Here is an 18,143-nt window from a genome sequence, read left to right as displayed (position 1 = left end):
ATACATTATTACTTTTTTAAAGTAAATGCAAATTGAGTTTAAAGTTAGAACAGTTGCATGTTTAGCTGGTCAACCTGTCTATAATCAATGTGGCAGACTTCAGGTTGCCCACACTGACCTCTGCACCTCCTGGTATCTACACCTTTCTGTCTAGAGTGTGAACAGGATCCCTGACTTGCTTCTAACCAATGGAATGCAGCCCATGCGATGGGCTGTATGTGCTCACATGTACATACTTACATAAGAGTGCAGCAACAGCCCATCTTGCTAGGCCCTCTCTGCTGGCTTTGAAGCAGCAAGGTATTCTGAGCTTTAAAAACATGAGAAAATGAATTCTACCAACAACGTGAGGGAGGAAGGGAGCTTGGGAGCAGACCCTATCCCCACTGAGTCTCCAGATATAACCCAGTTCTCGCCAGCTAACACCTTGATTACATTCTTGCAGAGATCCCAAAATAAGCTGCACCCAGACTCCTGACCCACAGAAACTATGAGATAATCAATATGTGCTCTTTTAAGCAGCTGAATTTGTAGTAATTTGTTAATAAGCATAAAATAACAATCAGAACTTAAGGTATTTCTGAACCTTTTGTTCACACAAAGGGCATGTTTTCCCCAACTTCTAAACTGTTAAACTTAATTCACTAGTTAATACCAACCAAGTACATGTAAAATTAAAACATTTAGGATGTACTTTGGTACATAAAGCAGTTCCTATACTTCTCTTTTAACCCATTTGCTAATATACCCATTTGTATATGAAATAAGTATAACACTAAGGTAATTCTCCTTATAAACACAAGCTGGTATCTAATTAACGGTATTGGTAACCAGAAAATAAATAAGAACCTACTTACTGATTATCATGCAAAACAATCAAATTGAAGGGGGCTAGAGACAGCAGAGCTCTTAGTGGCTAGGTACTTAGGTCAGGCAGCTCTCATACCAGATGATGCCCAGTGTAACACAAACTACTCCTCCCTCCAGCCCACCATCCACTTTGCAGTCAAAAGAACTTTCAAAATATTCCCAAAGCAGAAACTTCCATGATAGAGTCCACACTTTCGCATAAGAAAGCAAAAAACACAAGGTATCTCCTGGGTTTAAAGTATGTGGAATTACAAGTAAGAAACACTAATCACCAGAGTTCTTGTTGTTTTGGGGGAGGGGTAACAGGGTTGTGGTTAGAAGTGTCACTTTCTTCTGTCACACTCCATAAACGACTTCCATTGAATAAAAAACATTCAGGAATAGGAAGCAGGTTAATCATAATAAACCTACATCTGTCTTGAAGATTAAGAGAAATAAGTCTGCCTAAAAATACAGATTTTATTTAACATACTCAGCTTTAAGAGATAACCCACACTCCTTCAATAAAAGGAAGCATGTTTCTTAGGTAACAGGAGGCACCTGAAATACTCAGGGGCACACCACACCTAAAAAACTCAAGCCAATCAGGAGAAGGTCAAAAGCAATCCAGTCCCACCGGTTAACTGTCTAGATTAATTCATTTTACATTTTCACTCCCAGACTCATGAATATTTTATGAGAAGTCCACAGAATTTCTCTAGAAATAATCTCCATGCACCGGTATATTTTTATAGTTCAATTTACCACCCAATCCTTGCTGGATCTTAAAGACTGGATCATTAGCACCCATAAGAATTACTTTTATGAACATTAGCATTTTGACAATGGAAAAAAATGTAGACATAAAATAAAAACAAAATCCTGTGAGATACCACTAAACTTCTAAGTATTAGACTAAATATACCCTTAACACATGTTTTAAAACAAAGGTGATAGACAAAAGGCATTTGTTCACTTTAACAATATTAAACTCAGCAGTCTGAAACTAACAAAAACCAAGAAAAACCTACCTCACCTAAAAGCTCCTGTGTGTATTATAATTATGTTCTGATATCCAACAACTCAGTTCTAGGAAATTTCTGTAAACTAAAACATCTGGATTAAGCACCTCTCTACTGGTTCTCTCGAGAGAATTAAATGAGCATATGGAGCCAAAATATATGTGCGAGAGAGAGCACAACAAACCAACACAGAAAACCTCATTCAATTTGGTGATTCATTATGATGGGTCTGAGCAACAATTCACCTTGCTAGATTCCTAAATTAAAAAACAAAAAACAAAAAACAAAAGCAGTACTGGTTTAGATTTTCCTTTTCTATTAATTACCTAACAGCCCATAAGAGAATAATTTTGAATCTTAATAATACCATATTTTCTTATTAGGAGATATGAATGCAAACTTATCAATTAAGATAAGTTTTACAAAATTACAGCAATAAATGTCCACTAATTCTGAAATATTCCTTTTCTCAATATTCAGATAGTTACTTTATATACGCACAAACATTTGTACAATCTGTAACTGAATAAACATATTAATACTGCAATACATGCTAAAACATTAAATCAATGTGAAGTATAGTCAAGTCTAATTTCTAAAATAATAAGAATTATCATCTGGCTCCCTAAACCTTGGGATGCTGAGAAACATGCTCTGTAAAGTTTCCCTGACAAACCCACCCTCTGAAATAGAGGTAAAAACCTCACCGAAGCAAATGTCACTAGAAAGATGATTTTTAACATCTGTATTCTATCTCCTGTCTCCGCTAGGATTTGAAGTACAAATACTTTGATCTACTCCCATCACATAACTGGAACAGGTAATTTCTCTGATCCCCTTCCAGCCTTTCTCAACTGATTATTCAAGTTTTCTCAAGTTTTCCAAGAATCCTTCTAAATGAATAGAAGTTAACTGCATACAACAGGATGCCGCAGGACACCAGGGCTCAGTCTCTAGGACAGGGTTAAGAAAGGCGGCCATGAGCTCTGCTACTAGGCCCCACTTACCCCAACCACGAAAGTACCTACAGAACTGAGGGCACAAATCTAGACTGAGATAAGAGGAGATAAATGCGTCACCTCCCTAACTTGCAGCCACTAGGCCCTTTTCACTTGCTAATTTACTATAAATTAACAGCTCGGTCGTCAACTATTTGTCCTCTGCTCTGAGCAGAACGTACTTTAAGAAAATAAACTCACACAGATATACTGACTCTTTGTTAAAGGATACCAGCCCTTAAAAGTAAAGATAGTAATCAGTATGCCAAAGAAATAAGAACTATTAATTTGACAGGCCTTTTCCTGGTTCCCCTTCTTTAGCAAACTTTTAAACATACTTCTTTTGATGGTCATAACTGCTAAGGGCAAATTTTCATTTTAAAAAGATACATATTTTTAAAACCCTTTTATTATTGCACTAACCTCCCATTCTTAAGAAACTCTCTTGTTATGCTTCGCCGCGGCGACTCCAGTACCTTCAACTGTTAATTATAATCAAATCTCAGGAAGGAAAACACTAGTTCTTTTTCTCAAAAACCAAAGACTTTTTTAACTGGCCCAATTTTAGGAAATGTTAATATTTTTATTTACATAGCAAAATGACTTTATAACAATTAAAATAAGGTAAAGAGTTGTGAATGTGCAAAGTATTAAAAAGGTGGAAAACAGATGAAACACGACATTCCCACTTTTAATTTATGCTAACGTGAAGGCTGACAGTAGGACATCAGCACAGAGAGATGAGTTCCTGAACGTCCCTCCCATTTCTCACGCTTATAAACTGAGTGAAAGGGACCCGAGAGAGGAGGGACCGCGCGCTGCGGGACCCCCGACGGGGGGCGGGGCCTCCCCAGTCCCCTTCCGCCCGCGCGGACGGGACCCCCGGCGGGGGGCGGGGCCACCCCAGTCCCCTTCCGCCCGCGCGGACGCCGGGGCGGCCGCATAGGCTCGCCGACCACAGCTGCTCAGAGGAAGCGGGGCATCCACGAAACAGGAGTGCGGAGGTCCAGCTCGTTTTCCTCAAATCAAGCGCACCCTTCCTCCTGTCTCTACATAAAAGCACCTCCTTTTGCTACCAAAAATTTCCGTTCCTCACAAGTGACTTTTTCTGAACTCAAGTCAACTCGCTTTGCAAAAGCACCGAGGTCTCGGCTGCACCTCGGGGGCAGAGCTGTGACAATCACTAATTCCTCTCAGGCTGTTTTCAGTTCTTTAAACGCTGTCCCAACTAAGCAAGACTCACATTAACCATTATATAAAGTAGTTTACTGGGGTTAAAAATACTTTCCATCAACGCATTCATCCCATTAAACTGTGCATAGTAGGTGCGACTATTTGCAAACTTAAGAATTAGTTTTACATTAAGTCATTCAAAGGAGATGGCTCCCTCCGCTCTCAAACACTCGTGCTTATCCGAGACCCTCCGCCTCCGGCCTTTCCACCGCTCACGCTCGACCCCGCGACAGGACCGCACGCAGCGCGGGCGCCGCGAGCACCGGGGCTGCGGGTCGGCCACCTCGCGGGGAAACGAGGGCTTTCTGTCCGGGGGGCCGCCAAGAGGCAGGCGCACACGTCTGAACAACCAATGCTCGGGCCTGGCCGGAGCGGCGTCCCGGGGGGAGCGGCGGGTTCCTCCCGGGGGGTGGCCCGGCCGAGCGCCGGCGTTCGGGCTGAAGGAGAAAAGGAGAAGGGTAAAAATAAACGCCGCCGCGGCCCACGTGCGGCCCGCGGGAGCCGGGGGGGAGGGGGCCGTACCTCCAAACAAGTGCGGCGAGAGGTGAGCTGGTAAGGAGCCGATGACCAGGCGCGGCCCGCCCGGGCCCCCGCCCGCCGGCCGGTCCCTGCCGCCGCCGCCACCGCCGCCGCCGCCGCCGCCGTCCTCCGGGCTGCTGTGCACCGAGTCCTGCGAGCCGTACTGGCCGCTGCTGCTGTTGGGGATGCTGAAGGACGACTGCGCGGCGCGGGCCCCCGACGCCACGGTGCCCACGGCCCCGCCGAGAGAGCGGCTGCGCGGGGCGGCCGAGGCCGCCGCGGCGCCGCCTGAGGCGCTCGGCTGGTGCGCGCCGGGCACCTGAGCCGGAAACCTCCCGGCGGCCGCGGCCCGCGCCCCGCCGCCGCCCGCGGTCCCGTTGGCCCCTCCGCTGCTGCTGGAAGGTAAATCCGAGCCCGAGTACGCGCGGGTGCGGCCGTTAGCGGCGGCCGGGCCGCTCTGCTTGGCGCCCATGTCCGCCCTGCCCCGGGCCGGGGCCGCGCGCAGCGCCCGGAGCGCCGGGAGGGCGGGAGCGAGCGCGGGAGCGAGAGGGCAGGGCCGAGGCGCCGCGGCCGGCCCAGAGGGAAGCCCGCACGTCCAGGGCCGCCTCCTGGCGCCCCGGAGGGCGGTCAGCGCCCGGCGCGCTCTGCTGCTGGGGGGCGGCGGGCGCGGGAGACGTGAGAGGCGGAGAAGAAGGAGGTCGGGGCTCCGGTGGGCGCCGCTCGCTCGCTCCGGCGGGAAGGGCGGCTCAGGTGGCGGTACGGCTGCCTCTGGTTTCGGTTCTGCTGCGCCGCGACGGGCTGCTGCCGCTCTCTGCCGCCACCGCCGCGCTCTGCGCCCCGGGCCTCGGCACCGCCTCCTCCCGGGCGGCCGCAGCTACCGCCGCCATCCTCCTGCTCGCTCGGCGGCTCGCGGGTGAGTGGGAGGCGCCCGCCCAGACTCCGCCGGGGCCAGCTTCCCTCCTCCCCCAGACACCCAGCTGTTACTGAGAAAGAGGAAAAACGGGTGGCGCGCGAGGGGAGGATAGAGGAAGAGCGGCGCGCGCTTCCCGGCAACCGCCACCGCGCGGCCCCCGCGGAGGAGGGGCGGGGGGCGGCCTGGCCCGCGTAGGCGGGGGTGCCGAGGAGGGGAGGAGGTGGCCGGGCCCTGGCACCGGAAGGCCAGGGAGCAGCCCGGCTCCGGGGTGAGCGGGGCCCGTGTGTTTGGGTAGCGCGCGGTGACCCCGCCTCCTCATGCCGCCCCGCGGATTGGCTCCCGTCGCTCTAGCCCCGCCTCCCCGGCCGCGGCCTCCCCGCCCGGGCCCGCCCTCGACAAGGTACGGCGGTGTGGTAGGTGCTGCTTTCCGAGGACTCGGAGATGGACAAGTAGCTGGCCCCGCCCCCCAGGGGCGCGCCCCCTCCTCCACCGCGAGGCCCACGCGGATTGGAGGGACTTAGCCCCTCGGGGCACCAACCAGAAGGCGGCGCCTCCTCCCGCACGTGGCTCTCCGACGCAGTGTGTCCCCTTCACCTTTTCCCGGCTGGAAATGGCTGTATCCTGTATCCTGTGCCAATCAGTTTGGGTGGGTGTTAAATTCCTTGTTGGTGTTATTAAATGAGTGTGCCTTTTATTTGAAACAGAAGCTCAGCAATGCTGAGGATAAAAACTAAGAACAGTGAAAACAAAAGAACAAAGGCAGCAGAAGCCAACTTAATCTGAATTAGCCCTATCCGATCAAACTCTCCAACCCTGGAGGTAGAGCAGAGTTGGAAGAACGACGGAGAATCCAGCCTGACCTTCAGTTGCAGGCAAAAGCTGTGGTGCAGAGAAAGCTGCGCCCGATTTAGAAGACCTGGGACTAGGTCTGGGACCAAAACTAAATTACAGTAGTTAACCTTTTTTTTACTTTAGTTTCCTTCCCGGAACGTTTGTATTTAAATCCCTGGGGCACCTGCAGCTTTAAAATCCGATAATTTCTCTAAAACGGAATTTATTAAAATTACTAGCCCATTCCTGTGACCTAGTATCTTGGTAGCAGAGAGAGTGGTCTGTATGCCCACTAGCCAGCCTGCTCTGACTCTCCCATTTTGAAAATGCCTGAAGCGTTCTCTAAGTGAAAATAATAGCAATTGGTATTTTTTTTACAAACTACAGAAATAAATACTTTGTCTTTTTTCCCCATATGTGTAATGGCATTTATGTAATGATATTCATCACTCTTTAAAGTATGAGAATCAAGTTTTTAAACAGAAGTGAAAAATATATGTATAGATATACAGGGGTGTGCAAAAGTAGGTTTACAGTTGTTCGTATGGAAAATAATACAATAATAAATAATACAAGAATAAACTGTTTAGTCACACTGTAAACCTACTTTTGCCCATCCCTGTATATACATTATATGTGTATAAATATATATCAGATATACCAGTGGACAATATATACATAGGTGTATACACACACACACATTTAAAAAGTTTAAGTATAATATAGAGAAAATCCATGTTGACAAAATGGGTGGCCAGAAACCCACATTCAGCAGTTAAAACTATTAAATGGACAGTTTCAACAATAAAATCCCATGACTCTCAGTTATATTCATCACATCCAAACTTGGTTGTTTTTTTTAAGTCATTTTTACCCAGATGGTAATTACACCTTAAAAGTGCTCTCCATTTATTCCAAACTAGGAAAAAACAAACCCTTATAGTGCTAGATTTCCTGCATTCACACTACACACAATAGTTGGAATGTTACATTTGTTTGATTTGTGTCCATTCTTAACAAGACTGTAAATTCCACATAGACATGGAAAGTGTGTGATTTTTTTTATCACCACTGCAGCACACTGCAGTGCTTATAGGTATTTGTTGAGTAAATGAGTGATGAGAAGACCATTTACAGGCTGAATGTGGGAGATAAGGGATAAAAATTGGATTTGTAATGATCATTCGTTCAGCTCATAAATATGTCATGTGTTACTCAGTGCCAAGCACAGCATATTAGGGCACGCTAAGCTACACAGAGGAAACAAACCCCTAAACTTCAGGGCCGTGATGCCACAAAAACACATTGCAAGATCCTTTGGTACACCCTCTCATCTCTAAATGGTTCCCCACTTGAGAGGCAATCCTGGATGTCTCTTCTCCATGTGGTGACTCAGGACCCAGGCTCTTAACTGGTGGCTAAGCAGGCCCCTGGACCTCTCAGAGTCCTTCACTAGATCCTGCACACCTGGCTAGCCAAAGAAAAAAGGCAGATATTGAAAGATTTACCCATGCCTGGGAGGGTTTGCTTCCCTCCTGCCCACTCTCCATGTCAGCAGAAATCACTCACATGGTCTAACCTAACTGCAAAGGGGTCAGGAAATGTGGCTTTGTGTGTGCTCCCAGGAAGAAAAGGAAATGATTTTGGCAAGCACATAGCAAGCATGCTTTTGCCACACACAAGAAATGTCTGACTGTCAAATACATAAGCTAAATATTAAATCTAAGTAAAACATTTATAATAAAAATTGTTATATGAAAATATTCTAGTGAGAGTTACTAAGCCATCAAAATGTAGTCAAACAAACAAATGTGTGTGTGTGTGTGTATAAAAGAGTGGATCAGCTAAGTTTTATTTGTTTTAAATAATATTTCTAGAAACACCATCTAGCACAACTCTTAATTCGGACATTTAGATAGTGATCCTCAAAGTATGGTCCCCAAATCATCAGGATCTGCACTGCCAAGGAACTTGTCAGAAAGGCAGATTTTCCCACCTCACACCTACTGAATCAACAGTGTTTGAACAAGCCCTCTAGGAGATTCTGATGCATGCTAATGTTTGAGAACCACTGATCTATGCAGTCACTGATTAGTTTCAACATAGAATACCATGTTAAGATGTGGTCATCATTTTGATTAAATGCCCTTTTCATGTGGATGTCCCCTGTCACCCCACTCCCAACCCACTGTCACAGACTGGCTTCAGTATTCCCACTCAGTGCTGTATTAATACTTCCTTTACAGCATTGGTCATGTTATTATATTATTATCATTGATCTTGCTTTCACTAAACAATCTGGTCCATGATAGGCCTCACGTCTGTATTCCCAGGGTCCACCACAGTGCCTGGCACCTGTGACAGTGTAACAAATGATCTGTGAGTTAGTGAATATTTCTACTTAAATAATTGTTTCTTGACCTTATCCTCCTTGACATCTCTCCTGTGGCAGATGTCCTTTCCATTTTCTCTTTGGGTGGGCCTTTTGGTTTTTGCCCCCAGGACGATTCTGGAGTTATAAAACTTTAGCCTGCAAGGTTCTTTCCTTGGCTCTTTCCCTTCACTCCCCACTCTCTCTCTAAATAGGAATCCACATTAAGCTGTCAATATGTTTTACTGTCGACCAAACAGTTCTGACTTCATTCAAAATTTGTAGCTCCTTTATGATACCATACCAGTTCTTCAAAAATTAAAAGTGCTGCTTCTCCCAAATCAGTACAGACAGGTGTACACACACATACAGAGCTGCAACAGGCTTTATGAGCTCATGCCCACGCTTCATTGGATGCTCTCCCTCTTCCATCCCATTTCACTTTTGTGAAATGCTGGCCACTGCTATTGAATTAATTTTTTGCAATTTGACGGTTTAAATCTATGCTTTGCAAACTTTAGTGGACAAAAGAATCATGGAGACCTTGTTAAAATAACTACTGGGCCCACCCTCAACGAACCTCATTCCACAGATCAGTGTTGGGCCTTGAGAATTTGCATTCTAACAAGCAGCCCAATGATGCTGATGCTCCCAGCCCTCAGGCCACACGTGGAGAAGCACTGGTCTAAATGACACTTTCCTGGATATAATCAGAACTGTTGTTTTGATGTCTCATCACTCTTCAAGAAACCAGAGCTCCAGCTCTTTAAAATTCCTACTATTTGAAGCTTTATCCTATGCTCTGTTTTTCTTCCTCCTTACATGGTTCAATGATGATATTTTGACCAATGAATTTTGGGGTACAAAATAAGAGCATATTGTTAAAGCACTTCATGTTGACAGAATGGGTGGCCAGAAACCCGCACTGGAACAGATAAGCTAGTTGTGGGCTCATCAATAAAAATATCTGATCGGTTTGCTATTATCTGGTTTGAATTTCAGTTGCAGTGAGTCTCTTCCCTTTGGCATTTATTCTTTTTTTGTGCTTCCCTTTCCTCTCTTGGCCACTGTTTTAAAGCTATGCTGGATTGGACCTTTGCTATGTGAGACAACAGATGTACACGGGGCAGAAGACCTATCACAGCCATCCTTTTGCTCAGACCCGGGATCTCCTGCGGACAGTACCAGCCTGGCCTCTTCACCACTAAAGTCTCTGCCATCCCACTTTCCCTCTAAAAGATGTCCATGCTTTGCCTTTTCATTTCTTTTACCCTATTCTGTATTCTAGTAAGTATTACACACTCCCCAGTCTCTTTTCCAAACTAAAGGACTGTATGTATAATTACCTATCTTTAAATAGGCCCTTTTTCTATTGTTATATTTCATATTTTAAAGAAAGAAATGGACCATCTAAACATTAAAGTTTATCTTAATATACCCTACAGAAAACACTGATTAGGGCTTTAGTGATGATTAGAAACTTTTATCTTAAATTCTAAAACTAAAGTTAGGAATACTTAGCAATCACATTGTTGGGTAATTTTTCAGAGGACAGTAATAATTTATATAGTGTACATAACACAGTTTTATTTTTCTGTCATGAGTAAGCCAAATTCTTCCTTCGCTTTACTCTCATTGATTTTTTAATCAATCATGCCCGTCTTCCAAGGATGGAGCCAATCATGACAGGATTGTGAGCACACACCATGGAGTGAGTGAGCTCGGGCCAGGGTTAGGCCCTGGTTCTGTCTAGCACTGGCTGTGGGATTTAGGGCAGGTCACCTCACCTGGCTAGACCTGTTTCCTCTGTATAACGCAGCCAATCTTAAGACCAGTCTCACAGAGCAGTTGAATCCAAAAGACCCAGGTCTCTATTTGAAAATACTTTGAAATGTGTTAACAGAGAAACAAATTTTCATCTCAATGATATTACTCCTAGCAGGTTGCAATAATTTGCATATTACCTACAGCAGCTTGTAAATTGTGTAGTTTAATATATACTGGTACCCACTGCAATTGATTTTATCACTTTGTGTGCTCTTTTCCCCCTTTACACCAATTTTAGAGAAAGAAGAAGGGGGGGGGAGAGGGGGGGAAAGAGAGAGAGAGAGAGAGAGAGAAACATTGATGTGAGAGAGAAACATTAATCGGTTGCTTTCTGCACATATCCCGACCGGGGGCCAAACCCACAACCTGGGCATGCTCCCTGACCAGGAATCTAACCGGTGACTTTTCGGTGCACTGGATGACACTCAACTAACTGAGGCACACCAGCCAGGGCACTTTGTGTAATTTTAATGCATTATTCACAATTAAGGATTTATTATTAATAATTGTTTAGCAGTAATTTGCTAGTAAGTATGTACACCACTAATCTTGATGACAATATTACATGTCATGATGACAAACCTACATCTTTCTCATGGGATACATATATATATTAAAAATGTCTCTTGATTCTACAGGGTAGTTAAATTACACTTTCACTAAGGAGTCTTTGGGGTCCTGAATAGGATTAAATGTATTGTGAAGCATTTTATGTTCATCAGTCGGTGACCAGATGCCTAAACTATGTCAAACATAGATTCTGGAATCATTTTCCTTCCTGAAAACAGCTAGAAACAATGTCAGCACCTGACAATAAAAATAACTTAATTCTTGCTTATCAAAATGGTATGGAGTATTAATAAGAGCTTACATTTTTGTATTATGCTCTAGTCTCAATCCACTTTGATTTGCAGACAATATATTTTTAAAAAATCTTTTAAAGTCCTTATTTTAAACCCCTTAATACAAAAAAAAAACCCACAACCCATGATGCTTTTCCTTCATTATGAAGAAATCTTTCCGATTCCACACAAATAAAGGAATAAAGGAATCCTGGATCTTTATTAGGATCATACTTCTGAAAAGATATTAAATCTAGTGGAAAGGTGTGTCATGGGGTCAGTACCAGCAGGTTTTCCCAGACTACAGAAGTGAACAGCTTGGAGAGAAAAATAGCTCTCTGCTACATAATACATGTGGTCCCTCCTCCAATGCATATGCACCCCCTTCCCTGCTTCCTCTCACTTGTTAAATCACTGTGGTTATACATAAATGACTAAAAAGTATTTTAAGACATTTTCCCTGACCATCTCCTCCCCCAAAGGTAGTGAAAAGCCCCAACTAAGGCAAGCCCTTTATTTTAGGCCTAGACTCATGTGCCTCCCAAGTCCAGGAGCTCTGTTTCTGTTTTATTTTTAACTCCTTACAGTGTCTGCTCCTAGAATCCCAAGACAATTTGCACACAGGAAACATTCGGTAACTGCTGTGGACTGTGAGGAACAGCGGTGACAGTACATGTCCTGAATTGCTGCTGATTTCTCAGGCTGTCATTACCACACAGTCTGTGAGTTTCAGATTTGCTGTCTTCTATATTTTTCAGCCGGGACAGTCCATATCTTAGGGGCCAATTCCCCTCCCTAGAGTTTCTGACTGATGCATGCCCCCAGGTGAGGCCAGGTTGGAAATGGTTAGCTCCCAGTTGAAGGACTATTTTTCCCTGGCAACAAGAGAGTACTGAGCCATAAGAGCTAGTGTTCAATTCGCCCCACCCTCTAGTTCCCAGAAGCTGGCTGGGTGCTGGCTGCACTCTAGGGATATGGGTCTAATCCCAGTAGGTTTCAGAACATAGCCCTAAACTGGGTCATCCCCAATGTATGGAAACCTCAGGACACCTTGGGGCCCATAGTGGAGATATTTTCATTCCTTAAACAAAAAGTGACTGAGCATTTGTAATGTACCAGGCCCTGTGCTTAGCTCTGGGGATACAAAGTTAAACCAAACAGAGTCCTTGCCTTCAAAAAGCACATAGCCTACGGTCAGGGGACATGGATAAATAACGAGATGATTCAAGTGTGAAGCGGCCAATGCATGCTGGAGCTGAGTGCCAGGATGAGGGTTGGGTGATGGACAAAGAGGCATTCCCAGAAGTGACACTGAGCTGAGTCTTGAGAGCGCTGGCCCAAGCATCGGCAGGCATTCCAGGTGAGGGAACATGAGCAAGGCAGAGCTCTGAGCACCCAAAGAACTGCAAGCAGCTCGTTAGAACTGCAATGAAGAGCAGGAGGCGACAGGGTGAGCAGACGGGCTGGAAAAGGGGGTTGAGGCTGAGTCCAACTGGCTGGGTGTGTTGGGCTAAGAGGCTGGAGTCAATCCAGAAGGCAGAAGGGAACCACTTTCATAAACAGGAAGTAGCGTGATTGTATTTGCAGTCTAGAAGGACCACAGGCAGTATTTTGAAGAATTTACTGATAGGAGGGAGGAAAGCACAGTGAAATAGAAGACAAGGAGGCTAATGTAGGGTAAACTCAAAAGCTATTAAGAAAGTAGCCTCCACAGGTACTGGAGACCAACTGGATATTGTCTTTGGCTGAGAAGAAACACTCAAGGGTGACAGGTAAGCTTTCTGGTCCCTTGTAGCACTAGGTAGGAAAGATAAAAGTACGAGAAGTGGGGAGATGAATTCAGCTTTACAAGAGAGAACAAAGTCAGCCGTTAGGTGTGGCTAGGCATGGGGTTAATTAAGTTCTGTTGGCTTTAGGCATCCAATGCAATGCTGGATTTGCATGGAGGTCTAAACAAGTCACCCTAGCCAGGTTTCTCAGAGCACTGGATTTCATTTTGTACAATGCTTCTCAGTGCTGGAACCATGTCTCCTGCTCTGTGTGTGTTCGTTGGTGCTGTTCCTAGGACAGATATCCTGAAAATGAGGAGGCACAGAGTTAGTGCTCTGCACAGTCATTGGAGGGCAACCAAATACTCATGCTGGGTGTGGCAAATTTATTTTTCTTCATTGTTAACATTCCATGAGCAAAGGAAATTTAGGCCTTGTTATTTTCCAACACAGTCTACTGTACAAACAGCAGCTTTCTATTACAGTGAATTAGCCTATTAAAAAGTTCATTACCTCAAAATTTGCATCATATATTATTTTTAAAATAATGACTGTGATAGGCAAAAAAATTCTCACCTAAAGATGACCATGCCCTCATCCCTGGAACCTATGAATAAGTTACCTTACAAGGCAAGAGGGACTTCGCAGATATAAATTAAAGGTCCTGAGATAAGGAGATTGTCCCGGGTTATCTGAGTGGGCCCCACATAATTACAAATTCCCCTATAAGTGAAGGAGGGAGGAGGAGAGACAGAGGCAGAGCAGCAGTGAAGTACAATATGTTGATTAGCTGTTGTTGGCTTTGAAGACAGAAGGAAGCCATGAGCCCAGGAATGCCGGTAGTTTCTAGAAGCTAGACAGGCAAGGAAATGCATGCTTCCCTAGAACCTCCCAGAGGAACACTGACATCTTTATTTTAGCCCAGTGAGACCCATTTTGGATTTCTGACCTCTGGGACTGTAAAATAATAAATTTATGTTGCTTTAAGCAACTAAGTTGGTGGTAATTAGAGCAGCCACAGGAAACTAATATACTGACTGTTCTTTGAGATTTCAGAAGCCCCTGATTGCAAGCTGCTCAAAAACAGACAACAAAAAAAACACACTAGTAAACATGGCCATAAAATCCTTATGTGCCCAACCATCCATATTTTTTCTTGGCTTCTTGCCCCTCTCTCTGCACGCCATGGTAGCACAGGCCACCATGGTTTCCTGAAGGTGGGCACTACAGGTAGCTGAGGTAACATGCTGCTTTTAAAAGACCCTGGTGCCAGCTGGACTTCCCATTATGGGCCTGAGCCGCCTGCAGGCTGCCTTCGCAATGCAAGCACTCAGATGAGCAAGTCGTGGCATTACGAAGAGCAGCCTTTGGCTCAGGCTTTCTGTGCTTTAAAAGAACTCTGGAAAGTCCAAATCTGTAAGCAGACATCGATTTGGTTCTGTGATGAGCCCTGTGTTTGCCAGGAGCTGCAGAAGGACCCTGGGTAAGGATGTCTGGGAAGTTCCCTGAGGAGGAGAGAAGGTGGCCACTGGGAAAGTCCACACTGACATCTAGTGATACAAAACCGCACTGCCAAAGGCTGGAAACCTGAAGTGGTCAGCATCAATGGGCTCCTCCTTTCTGATGCCCCTGCCCCTGCCCTCTACATGCCCGCCCTCCCAGGAGGCCCAAGACTCCGTGCAGACCTGGCGGCCTCGGCCGCCCCCGGGCGCGGACAAGGCTGGTTGGGCTGCTTTGTGCTCCTGTGCACCGGAGCAAAGTTTAACCATCTAACAGTCTTGCCTCTTAATTTTTTGAAATGATTTCCACACATTTTAAAACTAACGATTGTACTTCTAAAAGTCTTTTTGTGCTCCTGGTGCCCAGACATGTGAATGCCAAATGAGTTTAAGAGCATTTCTACTTTCTAGGTTCACAGAACCATCACTGTGGCTGTGATGTCCTGAGCAAGGAGTGAGCTGCGCCAGGAGAGGAACAGGAGCCGTCGATCCATGCCCTCCTGTGCCCCGAGAACTTTACCTACATCCCATTCTCAGCAACTATGACGCCTAAAGCACAGAGGAAATGGCAAATATTGTGCCTTCCATTCTCCCCCTTTTCTCCTGTGCACAGAGTGAAAATAAGTCGACAGAGATAAGATTCCTATTTCCTTCCTGAATGGAGGCAAAATTAGAAGCAAGATTGGATTTTGAAGGTTGTTGCAGTACCCAGGTAAAAAATGACGGAGTTGTACAACCATGTGAATGTACTTAATGCCACTAAGCTGTCTGCTTTTAACAATTCTTAAAATGGTGAATTTTATGTTATGCATATTACACCACGAGGGGGGGGGGAGGAGCCTGATCCGCAATAACGGTAGGAATGGAAGAAGATTCTAGAGGTCTTATCAAATGATTGGATGGATGCAGATACATTTTCGTATCATTCTCATTGGCAAAATGTGCAGATTAAGAGCAGATGAACAAATATCAAATTCTAGAATACTAATGCCCAAAACACTCTTACAGTCTTTTCATTGAAACAAGCAGACCTAAACATCGTGAAATAATCCGTTTTTATAATGAAATGTGCTTTTCTTCAGACATTTACAACATTTTCTTTTATGACATGTAAATATCAAGCTTCAAGCAAAGCATGCAGATGGGAAAATAAAATGTGCTGCACTAAAAGCACACAGATGTAGCAAAGAAAGGGTGGGGGAAAGGAGCAAAACAGAGCACGCCATGAGGCCTGTCTTACTCAGTTCTGACTGTCAGAAATATGGGAGAGGTAAGAACATTGCCAGAATTCAGCTGCTTCTGTGAGCTGAGCACAAAAGGAAAGGATACATAGGAAGGAATTTCAGATATGACACATGCAAACAGCAGGTTCATAGGTTTCAGTAATGAAGATTTGTTACTTTTCAGAATTTGTAATCTGTTGAAATAGTGATTCATTGAAATTCCAGGGAGGAATGAGAAGAAATCTGTAATTTCTTCAGTAAAACTTAACATTTCAATTAAACGTTCAGACATACAACTACATGGTTTTTCCAGTATATCTTCTAACAGATGGCTTACTAATGTTAAGTTTGCTCTGTTCCTTCATCCCCACCTCCACCAAGGATCAGGTAAAGAAGTGAAAAATACTGTTAAGACCAATATTAATGAGGAGTCTGACAGCTACAATTAGAATTTCATTTTCATGCAGCAGGATTTTTTTTCTACTGAATTAATGTTATTTGATAATAGATTATGAGTTTCAATAACAAAAGAGTTTCTTCTGGAGCACACAAATAACTTAAAATGTACAATTTAAGCCCTGGCCAGTGTGGATCAGTTGGTTAGAGTGTCATCCCATACACCAAAGGGTTGCAGGTTTGATTCCTGGTCAGGGTACATACCCAGGTTGCAGGTTTGATCCTGGGGGAGGCAACTGATTGATGTTTCTCTTTCCCACACTGATGTTTCTTTCCTTCTCCCTCTCCCTCCCCCACCCCCTTTTCCTCCACCTCCTCTTCCTCTCTCTCTAGAATCAGTGGGGGAAAAACATATCCTTGGGTGAGAATTAAAAAAAAAAAAAAGTACAATTTTAAAAAAATTTTAAGCCCCACCAAGCAGAAAATTTACTTAGCTCAATATGCCGGGACTTCAGAAAAACAGGAGTTTGGGGAAGTCAGGCCATCTCCCCTAGGATTTCTGTAAACTCAGTCATCATGCAGGGAAATCCTGTCTGTTACTTTCACTTCACAATACTGCAGTGATAGTGACCCACAGCCAATTCCCAGTGATGGCTTAATCATTTGAATAACAGAAACTGTCTTGTTTTTCATACTTAGTGCAATCCAGCTAATGGCTTTTGTATAATTTTCCGAACTGCTTAATGGATATTTTATGATTTACAATAATTATCTTTCTTGTCAGGCAACATATAAAGAATCCAGAAATCCTCACGTGAAGGGTGAACAGCCTCCGGAAGGAGTTTATATCTGTTGGGACAGCAACTCCAGGCAGAAGCTACAGACCAAAGCCGGCTGTGATGAAGTGTTCACAGTGGAACAAGAAAAATTAGGACAATGCAGCATTGTTTTTTTATCTTTGAAAGGCTAAATGTTGCCCTGGCCAGGTGGCTGAGTTGGTTGGAGCGTCAGTTTGTGTTCCGAAAGGTTTCTGGTTCAATTCCCAGTCAGGGCACATGCCCAGGTCGTGGGTTCGGTCCTCAGCTAGGGTGTGTGTGGGAGACAGCCGATTGATGTTTCTTTCATATTGATGTTTCTCTCTCTCTCTCCCTTCCTCTCTCAAATCAATAAAAACATATTTAAAGATATAAAAATAAAAAAAGGAAGTAAATTCTGACCCATGCTACAACATGGATGAAGCTTGAAGACATTATGCTAAGTGAAATAAGCTAGTCACAAAAAGACAAATGCTGAACAATTCTACTTATGTGAAGGACCTAGAGAAGTCAAAATCATAGAGACAGGAAGTAGAATGTTGGTTGCCAGGGGCTGGGGGGAGAGGGAACTGGTGAGTTGTTGTCAATAGGTACAGAGTTTCAGTTTTGCAAGGGGAAGAGTTCTGGGAGTTGGTTACACAACAATTGAATGTAATGAACACTACTGAAAACCTTAAAAATGGTTAAGATAATAAATGTTATGATATGTTATGTATATTTACCAGAATTAAAAATGTCTTTAAAATTTCTTAAATTAAATGTATTCAATTTATAAGACTTCCCTTTAGTTTATGTCCGTTCTACTCTTTTAATAGTAGATTTGGGGAGATTTTCTTTTTTATTTGGGGTTTTTAAATTTTGTTATTTGAGACAGTGAAAAATTGGCACCCTATTGATTCCTAAACTCATTTTGAATTTTTCTTAGCCTCTGAAACCTAAAAGGTAGGGAACCATTCCCTGAGAGATCAGGGGTCCTCACCTTTGATTTTCCTTCCTGGGGTGATAGGATACACCCCCATCAACCAGAGCAATAGGG

General features: G+C 44.4%; 1 protein-coding gene and 1 long non-coding RNA gene across 4 annotated transcripts in view; one reads left to right on the top strand and one right to left on the bottom strand.

The window, feature by feature from the left end:
- ZNRF2 (zinc and ring finger 2) overlaps positions 1–5,483 on the bottom strand; it is a 53,711-nt gene extending 48,228 nt beyond the window's left edge. The window contains exon 1 of the mRNA XM_081147665.1: positions 4,625–5,483. Within this exon, the coding sequence (XP_081003791.1) occupies positions 4,625–5,093 (469 nt within the window). The 5' untranslated portion in view covers positions 5,094–5,483. The remainder of the gene's footprint in view (positions 1–4,624) is intronic.
- Positions 4,874–17,880, top strand: LOC308561957. Of its 3 annotated transcripts, XR_013999577.1 has the most exons (5): positions 4,874–5,023; positions 9,815–10,023; positions 11,993–12,127; positions 15,085–15,385; positions 17,077–17,880. It is a non-coding gene; the product is annotated as an uncharacterized lncRNA (long non-coding RNA). The 3 variants fall into 3 exon arrangements; XR_013999576.1 differs by lacking the exon at positions 11,993–12,127; XR_013999578.1 differs by lacking the exons at positions 4,874–5,023; positions 9,815–10,023; positions 11,993–12,127 and adding an exon at positions 12,759–13,177.
- Positions 17,881–18,143: the final 263 nt, after the last annotated feature.

Source organism: Miniopterus schreibersii, assembly GCF_964146895.1.
Source record: "Miniopterus schreibersii genome assembly, chromosome: 9".
NCBI lineage: Eukaryota > Metazoa > Chordata > Mammalia > Chiroptera > Miniopteridae > Miniopterus > Miniopterus schreibersii.
This window is presented reverse-complemented; position numbering and strand designations above follow the sequence as displayed.